We start from the raw sequence: 25,766 nt of genomic DNA on the forward strand, positions 1-25,766 counted from the left end.
TATTTTTAGTGAATTTTTATTCTTCCGGCAGATTTTCTTCTATTACAGCATGTTCAAGATTGTTTTCCTTTTCTATTGGTTTGTTTTTGTTCTTTAAATTAGTTCCAAAGAATTGCTAGTAGGGGACCTTTCACTTTCTTGCCATTTCGGTTGTTAACGTTAGCAAACATGTTTTTCTTCTTCCTTACTGTTGATTCAAAGTATTTACAAAAGATGATTTTTCTCAGTGTGTAACAGCACTGTTGCTTTTCGAGTTCTAACTGTGGTACACTTTTACACTGAAGGTGAGGTTCGTCAGTACGTGGGCGTCGTTCCCTGAAGTAGGCTCCTAGTGGGGTTGTTGAAATAACCCCGAAAGACCTCTGATGGATGAAACAAGTTTTCCCTAGTGGGGAAGGGGCAATTCGATTCGTGTGTTGTGTGTATTTTTTGTCTACTCATTTCCCATCCTGGAACGGTTGTTGTCGTCTAGTACAATTAAAAAAAAAAAACTGAGATAAAGTCTCTCTCACACACGCACAAATCCACCAACGTAGTAGTTAGTGGCTTTCACACGCATACGACGTAGAACCACTTCAAATAAAGAAAAACACATAGACACAAGGACCCTACACTCTGCTCTGAGGATAGTATGAGCACAGCTATTGAGCAACCTTTCACAGTTTCCTCCCCCTTCCAGCTTAAACGGTACTTACGGTTCTAGAGACTTAAGCAACATAGTTGTATTGATTTTGGTTGTCCTTGTCCCGTTCCATGTAGTCACGGTCAATCAGGGATTCGATTCGCTTCTTCAGGTCGGCCGGCTGTTTGGGGGGAAATCAAAGATCAGTACTAAGTATTACAGACTCTCATCAGATGATTTACCTTAACAGGGAAAGTTAGCTGCTTGTACAGCTCGCTGATGAGTAGATTGTGGCTGAGCGTTTTCCTCATCTTCATGATGCGCACGATCGCGGCATCGATCTGGTACTGCCGATCCTGGTAGACACGTTCCTCGGTTGCTTTCTGTTCTTCCGTCTGTGAAAATTGGTTAAAGAAATGCGAACGTTATTCCCGGGGATCGGTGGTAACAACCGAAAGGCAATCCCTAACCGTTTCTTTCATCTGGATCTGGTTGATTTTAATCCTGAAGAGTTTATTCGTGAACTCATTGTTGAACTGGAACTTGTCGTTGGTCTCCACTTCGCGTCCTTTGGGGATCTTGGTGAGCACACGGGCTTTGCCACAGGCAAGCGATTGAAGCGTGCGGCGCATTTCACCGTCCTGCAAGGGAAGAGCGCAATGCCGTCAAAAAGCTTAGAAAAGTGCTAATCAATTCACACTTACCTCTATATTGATGGCTGCCTTAATATCCTCAAACGATATGGTCAAATTATAGTTGAACAGTAGCAGGACCAGTCCCTGGAACAGTGACACTTGCAGGTCTTTGGGTCCCTGAAATGAAACAAGAGGATATAGGTATAATATGCCATTCCCTTGTGAGACGAGAGTCAAAAATATGTTACCGCATCGAACCGCGCCTTCAGTACGCAGTGCCCCAGCGTCGGTTGCCACTGCAGTTTCCGGCCACTGTGTTTCGCCAGGTAGAACTTATTGAACACCGACTGGTATTGTAGCAGTTCCTCAGGCAGGGTGACCTCCACTACCGGATATGTCGGCCAGAAGCCCATTGTTAGGATGTTGACCGTCAGGTCCAGGCTTTGCAGGTCCTTGTGCTCCGAATTGGCCATGTGCTGGATCGGAAAAAAATAATAGTGTTAGTGTTTCTCCCTGACGAACCTGGCCCTGGTACAAACCTGTCTAAATGCGATGTTGATATCCCTACTCAGTTCCATGTCCTTGAACATGCCCTCAAGCTTGGAAGTGAACCCACCGCCGCACTCCTGCTTCAACTTCGACAGCATGCTCTTCTCGGCATCGACGGAAGCAGATTTGCCCACGAGCAATCGTTTGGCCAAATCCTTCTTGTAGAACGCCTCGAACACATCCTTACCGTGGATAAACCGGAACTGAACCATGATTTTGTCCAGGATCTGTTCCAATTCCTCCTCTGTGGCTTCCTTATTGCCGGCACGCAGCTTCATGTCCACATACTTGGCAATCAGTTCCGCCGGTTTGTTCGAGCGCTGGTTGACGAAGAACTCGAACGCTTCTCGGAGCGAATTGACGAATTTATCATTTCGCTCGAAGCACGTGATGACAATGTTGTCCAGTTTGTCTTTAAAATCTAGCAAGTCCTGTACCATAGATTTGTCCTTCTCCGGATCGATGACGATTGTGCGACCCTTCTTTTTTATGTAGGCATTGAACGATGCACACAGTTCGACTGTTCCGTTTTTGACGCGTGAAAAGAGCGAATATAGCAGACTGAGATCGGACAGGCGATTCTCTGCCAGCAGTAGATCTAGGCCTTTCTGTAGGATGCCGGTAAGGTGTTCCGTAATGAGTTGTCGCTCTACGGTGACGATCAACTGATGCTTCGTGAAGCTGTCCAAATAGTGAAGAATACGTTCGTTTTCTTCCTGTAACCGCTTCTCGACGTGCAGCAGATATTCAGGAACTTCCAGTTCTTCCATCTTGGCCTGTCCTTCCGACTGGTACAGATGCTTCGTTGCAATGAGGAACTTCTGTTCGAACGCTTCCTTGTAGATCTGCAAGTCGGACAACATTCTGAGCAGACTTTTCAGGAGAGTTCTATCGACCGCATCACCGTTTCGCTCCTTCTCGATCAGCATCAGAATCCCCTCCACTGTCCTAGCCTGCACCAGTGTGTTCATCGCTATATGGTCCCGGAACAGTTCCAGTCCCATGTCCCAAATCGAGTGAACCGTCGGATTCTGCAGTACATAGGTTCTGTCCAGATACAGGAAGATGCTTCTAATCATGATCATCTGCTGACAGTGCGACTGCCAGCATTCGTTCATATTCTTCAGATAGACCAGCTTGTCGACCGACTCGGCGAGGAACGGCGTAATATTGGCCTTGACGTGCTGTTCTGCCAGGGCCGTCAGATTGACGTACAGCTGCGAGTCCATCTTGTGGCTGCACATGTTCTCCACGGCTTGGTACAGTTCCTCCAGCGAGTATTCGATCGGTGTGGACGTTTGGATGGCGACCACCGCCGCCCGGAGCTTCTGCCATGTGTGCTCCTGGTAGTTATCCGGGAGCGTCGGTTTCGCTGTAGGAATGAAACAAGGAAAATTAATCGTCTTCAATATGCAGAATAGGTAGCCAGCTATATACTATCGATTAACCTTCCCCTAGAAAAGCGCTGCACTGTGAAGAACGAGAACGAAGCCAATCGAATGCAGCGGGCAAGTTCTTTGCATTCTCATTCGCAAAATGAATTTGCCCACAACCGCATTTGGGTGGTGCTGAAAAATGAAGCGATTATCGTTTGTTCGCTCATTCTACATTCTACGCCCTTTTCAACTATACAGAGGAATTAGAATGGAAGAGTAAGTTAACTATTATGTAGGTAGGGTAAATAGAACATATTTTACAAAAAATCTGTTGCAGGCTAAATGCTTGAATGCTATCAATTGAATTTTAGGCTGTGTTCCATTTGGCGAATTTTCACTTAAATTTGACACTTCGAAAATAAATTATACTCTTCGAAAATCCCTCTCTTGTTGATCGTTCGATTTTCGAAAAGGTGTTTGTCAAAATTGAGTCCTGATCCGCCAGAAATAAGTATGCTCGAATAGCAGGTTTATTTGCAAATTTTCCATCTGTCATATTTAAGTGGAAATTCACCAAATGGAACACAGTCTTAGTCTACAAAAATTTCTTTTCTCTAGTGCGAATATTCGAAAAATGTTAGACTAGCTCAAAATGTCAAAAATGTATCAGAAAATAAGGTCTATCAGAGGTTTATTATAACTTATCGTTATTATTCCTTCAGCACCTATATTGTATGGTCGTTGATTTCTTATATGACACGATGTTTTTCTCGTTTTCAAAAAATATTTAAGTTTTTCTTAACAAAATGTTACTTAAGTCCAGGGTGCCTTCCATTCATTTTGACTAAAAAAATGTTTTATGAAATTATAGAATAATAGGATATTATGATGATATTTTGTATGTGTAAGTAATAAAAAAAGATTGTAAAGTTTGTGTTTCACACATCAAACCTGCAAATTTAGCTTTGACAGAGTCACAATGAGCGTTTTTCTGGTCGCCTCTTCGCGAAGAGTGAAGAGCGAAGAGTGGGTGAGATAAATTACAAAATCGCTTATTGCGACACTCATGTAGCAAAATTGGCAGGTATTATGTGTCAAACACAAACTTAACAATCTTTTCTTGTTGTTTACGTAATCAAAATATTTTCATAATGTCTTATTATTCCATAATTTTTTCAAACATTTTTTTAGTCAAAATGAATGGAAGGCACCCTGCTTAAGTCCATTCGGGCAATATGCACATTTTGTACTTCAATTCTTCAATTTTGCATTATTCCTTTTATAAATATGACTGTTCATATGAAATCACGTTTAGAAGCAACCAGTGCTGAGATTTGTCATTGTCATTGACAGACTTTTGCGCGATATTGATAAAATTGTTTAAAGGAATACGGTGCGGATGGGGCGGACAGGAAATAACCAGGACAACACTTAACAATGAACAAGTTTTATTAACGATAAAGCTATCTTGGTATGACTGCTCTCTTCAGTGTCTTGATATGGAATAACGCTAGAAAATTGATTGGAGTGTTCAAGACAGCAATCCAACGCCTACTTTGTTAACACCCCCTCTCGTTTGGATACTCCTAGCTTCGTTCTTAATTCCTCGAATCGGCCAGCGTCCAAGGACTTGGTAAAGTAGTCAGCTAATTGGTTCTCACTTGCAATTGGTTCTATCAGCAGCTTCCCAGCGGTGACAAGATCCCGAAGAAAATGATGTTTGATATCAATATGCTTCACTCTCTTGCTCTCCACGTTCTTAGCCATGCCGATGCACCCACGATTGTCGTCATATATGGCAACTGGCTCGATCTGCTTTTCACCCAAATCGCCTAGGACACCAATCAACCATATTGCTTCCGATGCTGCAGCGCTTAACGCCACATACTCTGCTTCACTTGATGAAGTGGCGAGTGACGTTTGTTTTTACTAGACCAGGCAACAGTCGATCCAAACACCTGGAAGACAAATCCGCTCACTGACTTCCTGTCCTCGGTATCGGTAGCCCAGTCTGCATCCGCGAACCCAACTAGTGGTTTTGCTTGAACATCCCGGGTTAAAGTCAAGCAATGATCCATCGTCCCTCTCAGGTAACGCACTACTCGCTTGAGCGCGGTCCAGTGCTGTTGTCCGGGTTGAGCTTGGAATCTCCCCAGGTACCCGACAGGATAGCAAATGTCCGATCTCGTTGATACCATCACGTACATTAAACTTCCCAGTAGCTCACGATACGGTACTCCATTAGCTTCGGAAACTTGACGATAAAGCTGCAACCCTTTCTCCATCGGGGTCCTTGTAGGATTGCATTCCAACATGCCAAACTTCAGGAAGATCTTTTCTAGGTTTGCTTCTTGAGACAGCATCATCTTTCCGTCTTGTCGATTGTAGCGTATCTTCATGCCAAGGAAATGGCTAAGCTCTCCACAGTCGGTCATGGCGAACATCCGGGATAATTCGTTCTTCAATTTCAAAATTGTTGACAGCTTCGCTCCCGCTATGAGAAGGTCATCAACATATAGTACGACGAAAATGGCATCTTCCCCCCTCTCGTCGGTACGGGTGTACAGGCAATAATCGTGCTTGGAACGAATAAAACCTAACTTCAGCAGCGCTTGATTGAACTTCTCGTTCCAGCAGCGAGGGGACTGCTTCAAGCCATACAGACTCTTTTTCAATTTGCACACCGTGCCAGCTCTCGCCTTGACGCCGTTCGGAACCGCCATGAATATTTTCTCTTGCAGCTCCTCGTGAAGAAACGCCGTCTTCACATCCATTTGGTGGAAATGGAACCCTTTTTGAACACCGACAGCCAGCACAATACGGATTGTCGTCAGCTTCGCCACAGGTGCGTAGGTTTCGTTGTAGTCCAAACCGGCTTTCTGCAAGAAACCTTTGACGACCAACCTTGCTTTATAGCGCACAGGGTTTCCTTCTTCATCCTCTTTCGTGCGGAAGATCCACTTTGACTGCAGCGGCACCAATTCCCATACCTTGTTGGCCTCCAGGGATTTCAGTTCTTCATCGATTGCATCCAGCCACAGTTTTTGGTCATTCCGCGCGTTGATTTCATCGTACAAATCCGGGAAATCAGGGAATGTTGAAATTTTTCCAGCAGACGTTGCTCTGAACCCAGTTAGAAAGTCAAGAAACTTACCTGGGAGCCTGCGCTCCCGTTCACCACGCCTAGTGTTTGACTCTGAACAGTCTTCACCTCTTGATTGTGAAGCGAGCGCCCCAGGTTTTTCAAGTTGCTCCTCAGGTTGTTCGTCTAGTTCAACCTCATCCTCGTCATCACTTAGCACAGGCATCGCGTCTTCGAACTCAACTTGCTGGTCATCTGGCTGCTCTTCCAATTCAGCTTGCTGGTCATCTTCGACGGCCGGATACAGCATTGGAATCACCAACGGTACCCTCGAATCTTGACTGTCTTCAAAAGCGTACGGTAATGAATTCTCGTCAAATTTGATGTCACGGGCTACGAGGATTTTTCTTGACGTTCTATCCCAAAGGCGGTATCCGTTGGGAGCATAGCCCACCATCACCGCCTCGCGACTCTTGTTGTCCAGCTTTTTCCGGAGTTGACCTGGCACCCATGCAAATGCTTTGCATCCGAAAATCCTCAATTTCGATAGATCAGGTTTCACACCGGTCCAATACTCAGCAGGCGTACGGTTGTCCGATAGAGCAGCAGTAGGGCAACGATTTAATATATACGTACCGGTAAGCACTGCTTCCGACCACATGTACTTGGGCATATTCGAGTCGATCAGCATTGTCCTTACCTTTTCAATTAGCGTTCGATTGAACCTCTCGGCAACTCCGTTCTGTTGCGGAGAATATGCTACGGTTGGCTGGATTTGAATCCCCTTTCGCTTGTAGAATGCTTCTTGTTCCTTAGAGCCGTACTCACACCCTTGATCCACGGTTAGCTTGCTGATTCGTTTTTCGAACTGGGCGGTCACCATCGCTTCGTATTCTTGAAAACGACCAAAAACCTCGGACTTCTTCTTCATCACATAGATACACGCAAAGTGACTATAATCGTCGATGAATGAAACAAAATACTTCGATCCATTCCAGGCCGGAGGATTGATTGGTCCACACACGTCCGAGTGAATCCGCTCTAGTAGACGACTAGCTCTTTCACGAGTTCCGTCGAAGGGTTCTCTGCATTGCTTACCGAGCACGCAAGTGTCACAGAACCCGATAGCATTGACCTTCGGACCAAATCCTTCCGCCACACTATACCGGGCCAACGTGTTCATCGTGGTCTGACTGGCGTGACCCAAACGACGATGCCAGAGTTTTCCAGCGTCCGATGCGCATAGATTTGCGGTAGCTCCTGACACGTCCAAGTTTAAATCCAATTCGTACAAATTACCTCGTAGATGCGCTACTCCAATTACTGAGTCATTCTTTTTCATCATCGCTTGATGCTTTCCACCACGGCTTGTGAATAGTACGTCGATTCCCGCTTGGGACATCTTCTTCACGGATAGCAGGTTTCCTCTCAGCTCGGGCACGAAAATCACATTTTTCATTTAAAACTTCACACCTTCTCTTGATAGTCCAGTAACTTCACCTTCGTAGTTTCCGATAATTGAAACACCATCTTTGGTTACATCGATCACGAACGGTTGTTTGAGTTTCCTCACCGACTGCATGCATTCCAAAGTGTTCACCAGATGGTCGCTGCATCCAGAATCCACAACGAAAAATGTTCCGTCTTCGTCGGCATCTTGTTCACCATGAATGAAACTGATTTGCTGTTAACGGCCGCATTCACCTTACCTTCTGGCTTCTTAACATAGCAATCTTTTTGCATATGTTCCACCTTTCCGCAACGATGGCATTTTCCGGTAAACTTTTTGGTCTTCTTATTTCGTCCTCCGACAAACGCTGCACTCCTATCTTCACAAGAATCTTCCATCCGATCAGACCGCTTGGATTCCTCCGCCAACAATCGTTGCTTCACGGTTTCCAACGTCAGGTCCTTTTCGTTTATATTCTCTAAAGCTGTTACCATAGAGTCGTAGCTGTCGGGAAGGGTCAAAAATAACTGTGATACCGTATCGTTCTCCTCCAATTTCGCACCAGCGGTCTTGAGCTGCCGTACGATGTCGTCGAACTGCTGGAAATGATGCCGCATTGAAGTACCCTCCTTCATCCGAAGTCTTGCCAGTTGCTTCCGTAACAGAGTCTGACTTGCCACAGACTTCTTCGCGAAGGTGTCTTCGAGTGCCTTCCACATATCGCGAGCCGTCTCCTTGTCCCGTACTATGCCAAGACATTCATCGGAAAGGAATCCGACCAGTAGTGACTTCGCTTTCCGATCTGTCTGCATAAACTTCGCTCTTCCAGCATCCGTTGCACCAGGAACTTGCCCCGTAAGCGCTTCTGAAACTTCCGCCGCATTCAGGTAGAGTTGAACGCGAAAACGCCAGTTCTCAAAGTTCGATCCGTTTAGCTGCGGAATTCCAGAGCCTTCCTTCGTAGACGAGCCCATAACCTAAAGGAATACGGTGAGGATGGGGCGGACAGGAAATAACCAGGACAACACTTAACAATGAACAAGTTTTATTAACGATAAAGCTATCTTGGTATGACTGCTCTCTTCAGTGTCTTGATATGGAATAACGCTAGAAAATTGATTGGAGTGTTCAAGACAGCAATCCAACGCCTACTTTGTTAACATTGTTTTTCACATAGTCAATGATAGACTTTTTTTGTCAAAATCTCATTAATTTTTTCGTCAATGACAAAGATTCACCAGGTAACAAAAAGTGTAATTTCGTGCATTCTGAGTCACATTATTGTTATCCAAGCAGTTCAATCAGGTCGTAGATATTTGTCCACTTTAATGGCTCCATGTAATTGTTTTGCTAAAGTAATTTAATTTCATTTCAAATTTAGCTAATAAACAATTCATCACATGTTCGTCACTGACAGAAATGCCACTGACAATTGACATGGTTTGCCTTGACGATGACTGTTAGCTCAAATTAAATGATGATGATGGTCCCACCTCTTACCCCTACAAAGGTTGGAGCTGGACGATTTATCTTTAAGATAATTAAATGACAATTTAATCAGGTTTGCAAACAAAATCGAACTGGTTACAGTTACAGATATAAATTCGCTCTAGAGTTTGCAGTTGCTTCACAGCGATATAAATGTGGAAAAGTTAGTTCATCCTTTTTATACACCTAAAATATTCATAAGTATTACAAGCAATCAAGTGGGACCTCCCTTAGCTCAGTAAGTAAAGGCGCAGCTACAAAGCAAGACCATGCTGGAGGTGGCTGGGTTCGATTCCCGGTCCGGTCTAGGAATTTTTCGGGTAGGAAAATTTCTCGGCTTCCCTGGGCATAGAAGTATTATTGGACTTGCCTTGCCACACAATTATACCAATGCACAGGCATCGAAAGCTCTCAATTAATAACTGTGGAATTGCATCTAGAACACTAAGTTGAGAGCACGCAATAAGCGATATGCAATAAGCTTGAAATGCGAAGAAGAAGAAGAAGAAGAAGAAGAAGAAGAAGAAGAAGACAAGCAATCAAGAGTTAATGAACAATCAACAAAGCATCCTATTACACTATCAACCCCGCAATCTGATGCTATCATAATTTTCAGCAATGTCAGGAATGTTCACGAACCCCCAACATTTGCCAGAAAACTTACTACTAACTCAAAGTATCTTCCAAATAAGCTTCAAACTTGCATTTTTTTTTATCAAATGTTAAATTCAGTCCTCTATAGCCGCAATACACGAGCGAGGCTCAAACCTTTGTAGACTACTTTTTTGACCAAAATCGACCGCGTTACGAAAAGTGGTCAGGTTTTGACCACTTATAACTCTGTCAATAGCGGATGGATTTTAATTCTAAACAAGCCAATCGATTGGTAATTTTTCTACGAAGCTGCTAAAATGAATACTTTATCATTTTTTAATAGGTCACTATTGAAAATTACACAAATGTCCCACTGTTACAATGGTGATCAAAATTATCACCGATTGCCTGCAAATAGTGGTTTCCCTAACATAGTCGCCAAATATTGATACCGAGCACGTAATCCTACGTGAAATCTACAGTCGCGTCTCGGATACAACCTCTTACTTTTTTTTATTAATCTACTACTATTAAATCAAATATTAAAAATCCATCATCACCATCGTGGCGCACAAAAATAGAACAAAATAGTGCTAGAATAATTTTTAAAAAGTCATTATGACAGCTATCCATACAAAATTATCCGTTATAGATAACTTCGTCAAGATACATAATTTGTCAATTCAAAAAAAAAAATCACTAAATAACTGTTCAAACGACAGCTTTAACGTGTGAAATGCAGTGTCTTTTAAATCCTGGAAGTGCTATTTGATATGACTAGGCATGGAATTAAAAACATGTATTACTTTAAAATATAAAGAATTTTGTGAAGCAGTTAAGTTAAGAAATGTGGTGTTCTTATTTCAACCGCGTTTCTAGTATTATATCTATGAAAGTCACTTCAATTCACTTTAATTCGATCACACAAATATCGAGGCAGCAAACAGTTAACTACTTTAAAAACGAACACCGTAGTCAAATATACAATTCTTTGCTTCACCGACAACCATTGTAAGGCGTCTAGCATCAAAGTTGAGGAAGTGAATCTATTACATCTCAATATCAAACGCATTATTTTATTCTACGAGCACCAGAAATAAAATGGAAGGGAAAAAGTCTAGATGACGAGAGATAATTGATTCGTATAGCTGTATTTTACTGACAATAGTTAAATCGTTTTTCAATCGACATAGAATTCCATACTTCTTGACAATTTTTTGATGACATTGTCAATGTGAGAGTTGAACTTAAGTTTGTCATCAATAATCACGCCAAGATATTTAATCAATAGTCTCATAATCAATTAAAACAAAGACGTTCTCATTTACTCGATTCCGCGAAATTACCATAAATTTAGTTTTACTTGTATTTAATTTCAACTGCTTATACTTCAACCATCTACCTAGAGAACGCAAATGTTCATGCAAGTGTAAAACGGCATCATCTAAATTCTTAGCCGCAAAACATTAATATACATAATAAATAACAGGGGCCCTAATACACTTCCCTGGGGCACTCCAAGGTTATTCCTCACGGGACTGGAAACAAAATCATTAAAAACAGTCCGTTGAGTTCTGTCAGACAAATAGCTTTCGAACCATTTATATGCAGTACTCGTAATTCCAAAGCGGTTGATTGATCTCAACAATAATTGATCAACATAAATTGTTCAAAAGCGCGTTTAAGATCCAAAAAAACAGCAACAATCGCATCCTTACACGCCAAGTCATTTTTCCACTTCACTAATACTAAATTTAACGCGGTTTCACAAGAATGACCTTCCAGACAGTGGCGTCACGTGAGAAAATTCACTAGTTGTGCTCCTATTTTATTTATATTTTGTCTGTAACAGTAGAAGCCAATTTTGATGCATAATAAAAAAATGGGATACAAATCTTTCGACGGGGGTACCTGCATAAAAAAATAAACGAAATGATGATGGGAAACAGTTCTGCTACCAGTTTTGCTTACTCTTTTTGCATAGAAAAATTGATTTTCTTTTTAAGTCTCATGTTCATGATATTTGTCATCGTTACTCACCTTCTGGCAAACGGTCTTTTCAGGAGGTCATCAACAATATCCTGTTCCATGATTCCTATTTAATTTTACACTATGCTATGAACAATATTCCATCAATGCTCTGAGGCTACTGAATGAAATGCAGACATGGTAGTGAGAAAATTTAAAAATTCGATGTGTACGTGTAGGTAGGTATACAACGAATGACGGCTCTCCAAGATTCAATCAATTCAGAGAGAAACTCAAATGCGACGTAGCCTATACGTGCCAATTTATTCTCTTCTCTTTAAACTGTGCAAAGATAGAAGTGCACAAAATAAACACTAACACAGCGGCAATTATGCTTACGGGACTTCAATACATATACAACTGATCTGGGTGTAAATACCGAGGGGGACGACTCTATCTACGATGCAAAAAAGATTGTGCTTTGCTGTGGCTAGCTGCGCGCACGCTGATTAGATGGAAAGGAGATTGATGACGGTTCTGAAGATTTCCTGCAAAAAATTGATGAGCGATGCAAGTAGATGCGACAAATGAAAGAAGATTGTTCGAAGATTGATTCGCTAGTGTGAGATTTGTTGACCATCTAAACTTGAGATTTAGATGTGTCGCCCCCCTCGGTAAATACGAACGTTTCTGGTGCACAAGCATAAGTGCTCAGACTGGGAGAACTTAGCATGCGGTGGCTTTGGTAGAACGAAGGCATATTTTCCCTGCTTGTTTTGTGTCGCTCATTCGCCATAGAAGCCCAAAAAGAGTGTTGTCTGCACGTGGTAAAATCCCAGCGTGCCCGTACGTGAAAACAAGATCGCTATGCCTCGCTTCTGTTTGACGTACATTTCTTTCAGTGGTGGGTAAAACGGAGGTTGAGCAGCGATGTGGTAAACAATTCAGCTACTATCCAGTGATGTGGTGGATAATTCAGTTACTATCCATATGAAACCAATAAATAGGGCGGACAAAAATGGTTTTAATTGAGTATTAAATTTTTGCCTCTTAATTTTTATGAAATATAAATTTTACTTTTTCAAAATTTGAGACTGTGCAGTGCACGAGGTGCACATATGGACGAGACGCCACTGCTTCCAGATATCTCGATTGTTCTGGTATCAACAAACTATTACTATTTAAATACTCCAACAGCTGGCCTTTAACAACAAGTGCTAAAATTTTCTCTAATGTGTGCAACATGTTGATGGGACGAAACTCTTCGGTTTTAATCGTTCCAGTAACTTTTTGAATAGGGACCACTAAGGATTCCTTCCAAATTTGTGGCACAAGTCCAATTTGCAATGATTCATTGATAAGGTCCAGCAAGATGTGGCCAATGACATGAAAGCAATCTTGAATAAATCTACACTCCAAAAAATCTTCACGTTGATGCTACGTGAAAAATCACGTAACCCCTTAAACACCCCACTTCAATCATTTTCACGTGCCGCAGATCAATGTCAAATGGAATTTTGATACGTGATTTTCATGTCGGTTGATACTACGGGAATTTCACGTAAAAAGTATGTGATAAGCATGTACACTCTACAAAGTATACACGTTCAACCTACGTGAAAAATCAAGTAGCCATTTCGATTACATCAACTTCCATTTTTACATGATGGTAGTAAAATTGACAAACATTTCACTGGAGCTGATGATGCAAGTGCTTACGTGATTTACATGTATGAAAAAGTTATTCAATATGGCGTCCACTTCATTAGAGGAAGAGTTGCTCTCAGTTTTGGATTTCCTAACACTAACACTGCATAAACTAGAAGGTGTTTTTATACTATTTTACATCATTCGAAGACCGCACAAATAATTGTATTTATTTAGATTTCAGAGGCTAGAATCAATATCATATCTCTGAATAAGACAACGCAAACAGATATCGCACCTGAATGGTCCTGGTCGAATATTAGAGGCAACGAAATGTTCAGTGTTATTTTTTAATAGCAATAGAGATATGCTTGACGTATCATTAAAAAAATCTAAAAATGTTTGAATATTATTTTCCTGGTATGTTTTAGATCCTGTAAACGTTGCTTCAAGTTCACGTAAACATTACGTGAAAAACTATTTCTTCATTTCAAAATCACGTAAACATTGCGTGAAAATCTATTCCAAATTAAGTGGAAATCATGTAAAATTTACCGTACTGTTCGCGTTGACCACTAAATGGGTTTTTTTTTGCTACATGACTTTAACGTAAATGTTACGTGAAAAGTAGTATGGACGAAAGCTACCTATGTTTTCACGTAGATCGAACGTGCATATTTTATGGAGTGTAGCACTATACACACTATACAGTATACATTTTTTTTTTCTTCCTTTATTTAGGAGATTTTTAGCCGTAGGCTAGTTCATCTCCATAAAGGGTGGGAAGCCTTAGAAAGAGGTCCCCCAGCCACATTGCTTGAGTATCATGCTACACTCATAAAATAAATCACATAACCAGTGGAAAATATCCATGTGAATTTCACATAACTTTCATGTGATCCCATAATTGGAAATTGCACCACTAAATCACATGAACGTTATGTGTCCAATGAAATCTATATGATGTCTCATATAGAATTTCTAATGCTAAAGGGTGATACGGTCAAAATTTGGTCAAGGGAAAACGCGTGTAAATCGGTGAAATCGTTTATTTAAAAAATCAAATTAAATTTCTTTTTCAAGTTCAATTAGTATAAAATTCAGGAAAAATATTCAGTTAGGCTTCCGCTTTTCCAAATCCGAATTGCCGGGCCTTACGCTTGACCCCTGCCATCAGATTTTGTACAGCCACCTTGTCCACCTTCTTCGCCGCAGAAAGCCAGTTTGCCTTGAACTGCTGCTCGCCCTAGCAGTTTTTTGGTCTTCTTTAGGTTCCGCTTGACAATAGCCCAGTATTTCTCAATTGGGCGGAGCTCTGGCGTGTTGGGAGGGTTCTTGTCCTTGGGAACCACCTGCACGTTGTTGGCGGCGTACCACTCCATGGCCTTTTTACCGTAATGGCAAGATGCCAAATCCGGCCAAAACAGTACGGAACAACCGTGTTTCTTCAGCAAAGGCAGCAGACGTTTATTCAAACACTCTTTCACGTAAATTTCTTGGTTGACAGTCCCGGAAGCTATGAAAATGCTGCTTTTCAAGCCACAGGTACAGATGGCTTGCCAAACCAGATATTTCTTTGCGAACTTTGACAGTTTCATGTGCTTGAAAACATCTGCTACCTTTCCCCTTCCTTTTGCCGTATAAAACTCCTGTCCCGGAAGCTGCTTGTAGTCGGCTTTGACGTAGGTTTCGTCGTCCATTACCACGCAGTCAAATTTCGTCAGCATCGTCGTGTACAGCCTCCAGGATCGCGCTTTGGCCGTCGTATTTTGTTTATCATCGCGATTTGGAGTCACTACCTTCTTGTAAGTCGATAGTCCGGCTCGATGCACGGTTGTAGACGATACACCCAGCTTATTTGCGGCATCTCGGAGAGAGAGGTTAGGGTTTCGCTTGAAACTACCGGCAACTCTCTTTGTCGTCTCAGCGGCTTCCGGTTTTCGGTTTCCCCCCGATCCAGACTTCCTGGCTGTCGACAAACGTTCCCCAAACACTTTAATTACATTTGTAACGGTTGATTTGGCAACTTTTAGCGATTTTGCCAACTTTGCGTGCGAGTAGCTCGGATTTTCGCGATGCGCGAGCAAAATTTTGATACGCTGCTCTTCTTGCTTGGACGGCATTTTGACAACTGAAGAGTGAATTCCAAAATCAAAATAGGAGCAACATTCTACACACACACACCTTCAAAATGAGGGGTGTTCAGGTTTTTTAAATGCAAAATTGAAAGAAATACGTCAAGTTGATATTGACCAAATTTTGACCGTATCACCCTTTATGTGATATTCAGGTAAAAATCATTGTTTGTGTTTTTGGAAAAATACTATGTGCGTTCCTAATAGAAACTAAGTGAAAACTTTTTTCAGTGTACTTCAACCTTTGATAATCTACTTAGCTATAACATATAAACAGCTAGTACAATAACACAGTAAACAGCATACAAAAAGACAGACTAAAAGGGTACAAAAAAGAAGAACAAAATATAAAATGAACAAAAAAAAACAATAACAAAACATAGGCCCACTGTAGGAGGTCCTTGGGGGCCCCGTCCAGTGGGGATGTCCGGACGACCAAAAGAATCGATGGTGCTAAATCCTGCAGTATAGCTTCGCCGCCTTCAAAAAGCGCAGTACAGCTGCTTGAGTTGAGGGCACGTCTGCTAGCGTGTCCTGTACACAGAAAAAAAAAGTTGTTGAATATTACATCCAAACTGCTGCAACCAGGTTAATCCATCGGTTGTGTAATATAACGTTGTACGATGTACATCGATTTTGCGAACAAAATTACATCCATTGATGTAATATTGTATCTGCTTTTTGCTATTACATCATTATTTCATACATCAGCTTGAATTACATTGATCGATATTACATTTTTTTTTGCTGTGTACGCTGGCAGACAGACCGTGGAGGCAACGAAGGTGCTCGAATTGTGGACATACGCATAACACGTGCTCCACCGTCGAAAGAATATGGCAAAATTCACAGGTCTTCCTGAAGGGTCCTCCGCTGAAATCCCGTGAGAATAGGGCGTGTCCTGTCCGGAGCCTGGAAAAGATCCTCTGGTGTCGCTGGTTCGCAAGGTCCGTTCACTTTCCAATGTCGCCTTTGATTTTCCTAATGAAAGGAAGTCTGGCACTGGACCATTTCGTTGCCCACGCTGTCCGCACTGTGCAAGTGATCCATCTGTTCACGTCCTGCAACGGCACCTTGTGCGAGTACCGAGAACCGGATGGGCCTGACCCAGCCAGGTTGTCCGCCTCGATGTTCCCCGGGAATCCATGCGTAGATAGTGTTTGGTGGTGCAACCTTTAGGATGCCCTGGGGATGTCCGGACGGTTCCTTCCGACGAAAGGGCCTGCATAACACTGTGGGAGTCCGACAGGATCAGGATTGGGCGATCCGCAGGAACCGTGACGGCATGAAGAATAGCCGCTGCTTCTGCCGAGAACACCGAACATTGTTTTGGCAGGCTTTTACTCGTTGAGGAAATGTCACCAGCGATTCCCATTCCTACTCCAGCTCTCGATCTTGACCCTTCCATGTAACGATGCATCTACTACCGATCTCCTAAGGGTTACGGAATTGTCCCCGACTCTGAACGTCTCCTTTATCCGGCTGTCGATGTTTGGTGCGGAAGATTGCCAACTCTTATCTCCATACCAGTGAATCTTGGCCATTCGGGGGAGCTCTGCGTTGGCGATTGTACGGAGAACTCTGTCCCCCTCGCTGAGGAGGCAGATTCAGTCGTTTCCGGCGATATTTGCTGAAAATGCAACGGCTTTGTTGGCAATGGCTGCGTAGGTGCGGTACGGAAAAGGGAGAGTACCGACTTCGACACAGCTGGCATCGGCTTGCGTTGAGGGCAGAAGACCGGAGATTATGCGCGTACACCGGAGCGAGTGTTTGTATTGCCTTGTCAGCGGCGATGCAGGTCAGCTCCAGTCCAACCGGCTGTCTACGATGGCCCGGGCAACACGGAAACGTACTTCTCTGTTGTTGGACCGGTCTAGACGGGAGATTGTGCGGATGAGGTTGATCCTGCTGCGACAGCTGGCCTTGACCCCTTGAAAGTGCTGTACTGCGTAACTGTAACAGCGACTGGTCAATGACAACCCCCAGCAGTTTCACAGTTTTCTTCAGTGGGATGGCTTGATCACCTATCTTTATGGAAGGGCCGTGGCACCTAGCGCTCTTTTCAGCAGGCAGCTGAAAGTCTTTCGAAGCGGTCCATCTGGCCACGGCGGAAACACCTGCTTCTGTGGTTACGATTAGCACGTCGTCTGCGTACACGAAGATGTAGATGTTCACGGGTAGCCGTTCGAACACACTGTTCATGACTACCAGGAACAAGGTGACAGCGATCACTGAACCTTAAGTAATGCCAGTTTCCTCGGGATTTGGTATTACCTACCGAGACTCGGAAGGATTTGCCATTCAGGAAATTTCGGACGAAATGGATGAGTTGCTTCAGTACCGAGGGCGTCCATGTACGATTGAAAGCTTTCGCAATGTCCAAGGAAACACACTCATAAATGAAGACCCTTAACCTTGGCGTCCTTCAGAAGCTCTCCTAGCGTCGCAAAATACGTGGATGGACCATGGCCTTCGTGTTGTCGATGATCTAGATGGCCGCCAGCCTTGAGAAACTGCTTCAAGCGTCGGTTGACCATCCGCTTGAACACCTTTGCCATGCAGCAGGTGAGGGCAATGGGCCGGAACTTCGCCACGTCCCGTGTTGGCTCGTTTGCTTTGGGATGGGAACAACCAAGTTCTCCCTCAAATGCTCTGGATACGAGTCAGTTCGCCAAAACTGGTTGAAGAGTTCCAGCATTTTTACTTTACCCGGAGTAGGCAGGAGATTGGTCATTGTCATTGACAGACTTTTGCGCGATATTGATAAAATGTCAATGATAGACTTGATCCTCAAAAAAATCTTTGTCAAAATCTCATTCATTTTTTCATCAATAACAAATAGCGAATTCGTTTATTATCGGGGTTAACACCAGTTCCAACCCAGTGCGAAATCGAACTTTTGTCAGTGTAAACCTCAACCTGAGCTAGGTTTTAAAAACAAACAAGCAAACTGACGTTTGTCAGAAAACAAGCAGACCCAATCATGGTACCCGATTAAGGTTGGAACTAAACAATAAACGAATTCGCTAAAAGATTCACCTGGTAACAAAAACTTTAATTTCGTGCATTCTGAGTCACATTGCATTGTTATCCAAGCAGTTCAGGACGCTTGTTCACTTTGATGGCTCCAGGTTATTGTTTTTGTTTTGAAATCAGCAACATGTAATTCTAAACTTGTATGGGAATGTGCAATGTCACTCCAAAAATTGGCCTGTCAAAACCAAGGGAACTTATTTTGGGTTCCTGGTTACTGCGGAATTCAAGGGAATGAGAAAGTCGACACACTAGTTAGGCTTGGATCATCTCAACAATTTATAGGACCATAACCATTCTGTGGAGTTTCTGCTTGCTCTCTTAGAATGGAGTTCAAGAAATAGGAGAAAATGAAAGTGGAGACCAATTGGAACAACACTTCCATTGCTAGGCAATCGAAACGGTTCATAATTCCGAACATTTCAATTACTAGCAAAATTCGTCAATTATCAAAGAAAGATCTCAGTGTCTATACTGGTTTGATAATAGGACATTGTCCATGTAAATATCACTTGAAGTTAATAGGAAAGCTTCACGAGGATATGTGTCGATTATGTGGCATAAAAAAGAAGACTCTGAACACCTGCTATGCTCATGTACAGCAATCTTCAATAAGAGGTGTATTTTGCTGGATAAGGGGCTGCCAGAACCCTTTGATATTTGGAATTCAGTTCCCAACCAAGTAGTGCAATTCATTCGAAATGTAATATCTGACTGGGAAAATGCTTTCGGTCACTTCACAAAATGGTAATACGACATGCTGATAAAGTAATATTAAAACGGAGAATATATCACAATAACTGGTCGCAGTGATCAAAATACCCAACACGAAAAAAAAATTGTTTTGCTCAAGCAATTTAATTTCGTTTCAAATTTAACTAACACACAAATCAGCACATGTTCATCACTGACGGAAATGCCACTGACTATTGACATGGTTTGCCTTGACGACGACTGTTAGCTCAAATGAGTGACCAAAGCAGAATTTTGAGTATCACTGTGTCATTGTCATTTTCATTGTCGAGATTTCGCAGCACTGGAAGCAGCTGTAAAACCCATATTGATCCACCGGGCAGGTGAATAGAACCTTTGTTACACAGTATAATCAACCGGTGGAAACTAACGATTTAAAATTGGCCACAACTTGACTAGCCTATTGGTCCCAAGCAAATCGATTAACGTACCCCATTCTAGTCAAAATTGTAGTACTACACAATGTTTGTTTTGATTCGCTATGAAAGTTTGACAGATAAAATGAGGGGTGCGTGGATTTCCCTATGTTTCGAGGGGTGCATCGATTAGCTTGGGACCGAAGAGAGTACCAGAGCTGAGACAAAAAGTTGAGCACGTTTCTCCGGGATCTGCTAGTCTTAGAGTTACCTCTATGGTATAATCTAGTTTTTGATATTATTTATAGATAGAGGAGGCTTTAATAGTTGTTTTTATTTTTATTGATCTCAGTTTCTACACAGGCCAATTGAACACCACTTGATTGTTAAAATCGAAGTCCAGTTCAACAATTGATTTATGTCTACACGCTTGTTTCTTAACATGAGAATAATTCTATGAGACAAATGTGGCTGATATTTGTGGAGGTGACATGAGTTTTACATAGTGCGAAGTGAATTTAAATCACTTTCACTTTCTTGGCTTACAACTGGAGCTTTAGCACTTAATCTGCTTTATTGCGCTCCATCATGACCATTTAGTGTTCATGGTTAGTAAACATTGCACGCAGCTTGTGCTACTTTTTCTCGAGTGAGTGAACTCAAACCATCCATCGAGTGCACCGATGAATTTATGTTCATGCATGAGAAAAAAATAACACAAGAGGGATTAATTTGGAAAACTGTATGGTAGGCAAATTTCACACGACGAATTTTAGCATTTAGTGCGTCAGAGTACCCTTTCGAGTTGGAAATCTTGGACGGTGGTTACATTCATCAATGTTTCTTCGAGAGCGTGGTTTAAAGACTTGGACTTAGGACGTGACTTCATTCGCGTGATGAGTAGAGTTATGTCTCACTAGATGCGCATCTCCATAGAATAAACCTCGTGGACAGCAACATCTGTCGGTGTGGAAACGGTTACGATGACATCGATCACGCAGTTTGGCAATGTAAGGATAATGACGCCGCCAGAGAGCAACTTTTGAATACCATCGAGGCCCAAGGAAGGCAACTATATGCAGTCGATTTATGTGTTTCTAATAATGTCTAGTATATAAGAATTTAAATCCTTTGTCTTTTGTCTCTCATAAATTAGTCGTTGTTTGTCTTGTCCACCCGTCTCGATGAGCCTCACGTCGCCAACTGCTCACCATAGTCGGTCGAACTCCAGACGGAGCTAGAAATGCACTACGTTCATACTGGCGACAATGCTTTGATAAGACAATGAAACCCCACCCCCAAGCTCCTCTCCTGGTCCTATCTATCGACAATGTACCCCTCTAACTTCGGGTAAGTCGCGAGTATCCGGACCAACTCCTACTAGACATAGAAATAAGTGAATTTTGTTATAAATAATGAACACTTAATTATCGGCTCCGTAAAGGTTACGCGATAGAGCCTTCCAAATAAACGAACTAGAACGGGTTTCAAATAAAAAACGGTCCAAGGAACGCAATTTAGAAGTATTCAAAATGGCCGAATTTTAATACAAATGTGAATGTTTGCCCATAACGAACAAATTATGCGAAGTTTTATGCAAATCGAAAAAGGTTGAGTCTAATCGATTCGTCATTTGGCGTGGAGCTGCTCGACATTGTTCGAATATCTAAAACATAGCATCAGCGAAGAACTTGAGATAAGCTCCGAAAACATCAGTAAAGTTTTAAGAATTTAAACGAAGTTCAAAAAAACTTGAGATAACTTCAGAGAAAATCCGAGAGCTTCGGAAAAATTTCGTGGATTCGTGGAGTGCTAAGAACTGTGGAGAAATGCCGAGAACTTCGGAGCAGTTCAAGCTCTTGAAATAAGCTCCGATAACTTCAGCTAAAGTCCAAGAAATTCATATATTTTATCTTACATGAAGTGGAAGTTATTCAACCCCGGGATGCCAGGTGTATTTACAAAAAAAAAAATCGACGAGATGTTTTCACATGTCTTCACCGCTGCTTTTAAAATTTGTGAGGAAGGAGTTCAATATTTCAGATGTATAAAACCTAGTCTTCCTAGAAGTTCAGGAATTCAATTCAAGCAGAGAACGTCATTTGATTTCGTTGTAGAATTTCAAGGAACTTCATATATTTTCAAGAAACATCGTAGAACTTTGAAAACTTTGTAGACATTAATTGAACTGCGTGGAAGATCTGGAAACAGTGTAACTAACTTTGTAAAAGCTCAGTAAACTTGTAGAACTAACTTCAGCAAGTTTTATAGTTGAGTACTGGCTGTGTATGTGTAGACTAGACTAGACTAGAATAACTTCAGCACATTTTATAGAAGTTTGGAGAACTTTGTAGAACATCATCAAACATTGTTGAACATTTGCGAACTTTAGATAAATTAAGCGAATTGTTGTAGAACGGGAACTTCAATGAAGCACAGGGATCTTCCTTTTACTTCATTTAGACTTTTTTAAACTACAAATATTTTGTTCAGGGGACTTAGGAAATTTAATATACATTCGAGGAGCTTCGTAGAGCTTCAAGAATTTTGACAAAATTCCGGATTAACGACGCTTTGAAGAATTGGCAGCCTTGCACAAGTTTGGGAAACTTTGTTTAATTTTAAGAAACTTCATACACATTTTTGTTTAAGCTCCAGGGCACTTCGTAGAAGTTTAATTGACTTTAAATAAATCAGGGAATTCCGTGGGGATTCAGAAAACTTTGTAGAACATCAACGAAATTTCAAAAAATCAAGGAGTTTTGTAGAAGTGCAGCGAACTTAATAGGAATTCTGAGAACTTTGTAAAAGTCAAGCAAATAATTTAAGGAGCATCGTATAACTTCGTAGAAGTGTTGGAATTTTTTAAGTTCAAGGAACTTCATACAAGTTCAGAGAATTGCCAGAGAGGGTTTGATTGGGACCATTATTTGTCAATGGGTAGTACATACTGTGCAAAGAAGACTATTCTGTGTGCAATAATATGAGACACATTTCTTTTTTTATTGGCAAGATAAGAATCAAAGTGAAACATTATTCATCAAGTTGAACTTTTACCTGCTCTCAAGTTAAATTTGCAATCAATTATTATCGATTCAGATATTAAGACCTTGTAAAATGAACTACTAAAAACTAGTATTCTAGCATTGTTGAGTCGGTAAAAGCCTCAACATAGATTCATCAAATAAACCTAAACCACTGTATCGCTATGCTACGTTCAAACAATTCGCGACACACAGGTAGCAGTTGTTAAGTAGCGAAATCGCAGCTGAGTGGTATTAAGTGTACAGGTGGAGGAAACAAGTAGAGCAAAATGAAACATACTTCTCTGCCTCGTTCGTTCGTATCCGTATATGAATACCTTCAAGGTAAGCTATTTTCGACGAGAAATCGTTTCTCTCATTCTACTACAGCAGAACACGATTGCTTACTATTGCTCCACAAAAAAAAAATGATAGTGACAATTTTCCCGACTCGCGAACCTCTTCTCAAGGCCCCTGACACTTACCTTTGAAGTTTTTGATGACAATTTTCTTGATATCGCCCGGTTTTCCTGTGCCCGCATTAGTCGTCATCTTGATGACCGCCCCGTTGGTATTGCTAAGTGCTGAAAAATTTGCCCGTTTCCGATCGAGTTCGGTCAGATTCATAGCGTTTGCCAGCGGTACTTCTTCTTCCGCTTTCGATTTGCCTCCCGTTCCCCTTCCTGCTGCGATCAGCTTTAATCGTTTTCCGCTAAGATCACGGCTGCTTCCGCCACCGCCGCCTCCACCACCGGTACCGAACGGTTCTACCTTACGTTTCGAAATTGTGACCAAGTTTTGTGGACGCGCACTGGTTTAACTAGTTGGTCTTTTTTTCCCGATGCACAACAATCGAAAAATTCTTTTCGGCGATGCAAGCAAAGCGAAGCAGATGACAATACTGCTACGATGCGATCAGGAGGTTTATTGTTGTTGCCGTTTTGGACTGTCAAACACAGTCACACTCACGCACACTGTTGCACTTTCCGAATCAACAAACACCACGAGCTCGAGCACCGAACTGCTGCAGCAGCCGATGTATACAGATATGAATGGGACCGAAAGGGACGGCAAGCGACGATATCTCTCTGTCTGGAAGGTTCAGCTGTCACTCTGGCGGTCGGAATTTTATTTTTCCACTGCTTCCAACTTCAAGAAACCGAGCACCAACTACTTTCTTTTTCACTTTTTCGCAGTTGGATGACCACTTTCGCGGTGGCTTTCTATCTCACGCGACGTACCATTCCCGGCGGAAAGGATTGCGAATCGCAACACGGTTGAATATTCTGCCAAAATTGCTAGATTTTTCCACAACACTTTCCAGACCGAACCTGCTGCTTTTGCACACCAGAACCAAAAACTCGTCGAAATCACAAACGAACCCCCCAGCTGCGGCTATCCTTTTCTTTCGTACAGTTCCAAAGCGGCAAGCCCGCGAGCACGCTTGTTCTTGTGACGGAGCGATTAATCAACAGAAACGAGGGGTGGCTTGATGGTAGCAATTACCGGGTAACAACTTTTTCCTCTATCGTTACCATACGTTGTAGCTTTTTTCGGAACAATGTGGCGATTATAAAAATCTCGATCAACAATAGAATGGGACCGATCAGCATTTTGTGAATAAAGGTTAATCTTGTAATGCCGTTCTCACGTGATCCGAAGCTCACCTATCCAAACCAAAAACACCATCGGGTAGGGGAAATTATCTCCCCATATTCTCGTTTTACTCTCCGCATATACGCGAATCGATTCTATGACACTACCCCGAAATTAAGACAAATGGAAGAACAGCATGTGATCAAAAGAAGGGTAGATTTTTGAGAAGAAAATCAGTGACACCAAAATTGTCCTAGCTCGCTTGTATAATATCTAGGGGAAATGACGGCTTCGGCATGCCAGACTATTTTCGGCAACCCAAATTGAAACACTATTTTCACTGGATTTTCTTACGAAAACACTTCGCTGAATGCATGCAAACGATTCTTTATGCTTTCAACTTCAATTTGACTATATTTTTACCACTGAGAAAAAGCAATCTAGCACGGTTTTCTTGAAATGAAACACACGCACTACAAATTGTAGCTGATTTCGAGTTGCCGATAATAGAACAGCAGATTTACATGCAGTTCAAATGGAACGGTTACCGAAGAAAAACTGGTTGCCGACAATACTCGCTCTCACTAGAGAAGATTGGAGCTTTGTAAAAGCGTTTCAAAACAGTTTTTGACAATTATTTCGACAGAAATTGTTAGAGCAGCTGGCAGCAAAAGATTGTAAACAAACCAATACTGCATATGTGTGCGTTCCTTAGAGAAAAAGGCTATAGAAAGAAGGTCGCTGCTTAGGTTGCCGAGAATACGTAAATTCCCCTATATACAATCTTCACACTGCCGTACTCTAACGGAACTATCAACTCTATGCTTTCATCTACTCCATCTATCGTATAAAAATACCACTACAGTCTGTTATTTGAAATTAGCATCTTCAAAATTGGGTTGTTTAGGGGTATTGAGATAAAAAAACATCGTTATCTGCATTAATAATGGAACCGAAACCCAAAATTTCATCAATTTAGGTACACTGGAACTATTTTAAATAAGTACGATTACATTAGTAACAATCACCATCATAGCGCCCCTTGGTGGAACTTTGTATGAGAGCGAGCTGTCAACGAATAGATCAAATATTTAAATCTTAATTTAAAAATCGAGATGAATGTCTATGGGATCGTTAAAAATATCATTGTGCTAAGAAGACAAAGCTATATCAGATGAAACATAAAAATCGGTATATTTTTCGAAGTAAAACAACCCAATTGACAGGTATTATGAGTCTAACACATACTTTACACCCTCTTCTTGTTACTTACAAGTACAACATATCATTATATCATCTAATGATTGCATAATTCCGAAAAATGTGTTTCTATAGCAAATGAGTGGACGCAACCCTGATTCGGGGTTATGGCGTTCGGTATAGTGTCATAGAATCCATGAACGTTAATGAGATAAAGTTTTAACCTTATGTATTATGGTTTGGGCCCATCACTAAAAAT

The 25,766-nt window shown here is 41.8% G+C and overlaps 1 protein-coding gene across 1 annotated transcript; it reads right to left on the reverse strand.

The window, feature by feature from the left end:
• Cul4 (cullin 4) lies at positions 1-24,059 on the reverse strand. Its single transcript, XM_065228581.1, has 8 exons — positions 23,197-24,059; positions 1,797-3,178; positions 1,506-1,733; positions 1,327-1,434; positions 1,093-1,263; positions 865-1,017; positions 696-803; positions 1-468 (listed from the first exon to the last, which is right to left on the reverse strand). The coding sequence occupies exons 1-7, from the start codon at positions 23,336-23,338 to the stop codon at positions 708-710; spliced, it is 2,280 nt and encodes a 759-aa protein (XP_065084653.1). The 5' UTR covers positions 23,339-24,059; the 3' UTR covers positions 1-468; positions 696-707.
• Between the last annotated feature and the right edge of the window lie 1,707 nt (positions 24,060-25,766).

Source organism: Ochlerotatus camptorhynchus, unplaced genomic scaffold, assembly GCF_037179485.1.
Source record: "Ochlerotatus camptorhynchus isolate MF236.1 unplaced genomic scaffold, CSIRO-AGI_Acam_v1.1 ptg000023l, whole genome shotgun sequence".
Taxonomy (NCBI): domain Eukaryota; kingdom Metazoa; phylum Arthropoda; class Insecta; order Diptera; family Culicidae; genus Ochlerotatus; species Ochlerotatus camptorhynchus.

Coding starts and splice junctions, on each gene's coding strand:
- Cul4 (XM_065228581.1), bottom strand. CDS start 23,338: ATGAATCTGACCGAACTCGATCGGAAACGGGCAAATTTTTCAGCACTT. Junction 3,179..23,196: donor TGTCATCAAAAACTTCAAAG/GTAAGTGTCAGG, acceptor TCATTCCTACAG/CGAAACCGACGCTCCCGGAT. Junction 1,264..1,326: donor AGGCAGCCATCAATATAGAG/GTAAGTGTGAAT, acceptor CTTCCCTTGCAG/GACGGTGAAATGCGCCGCAC.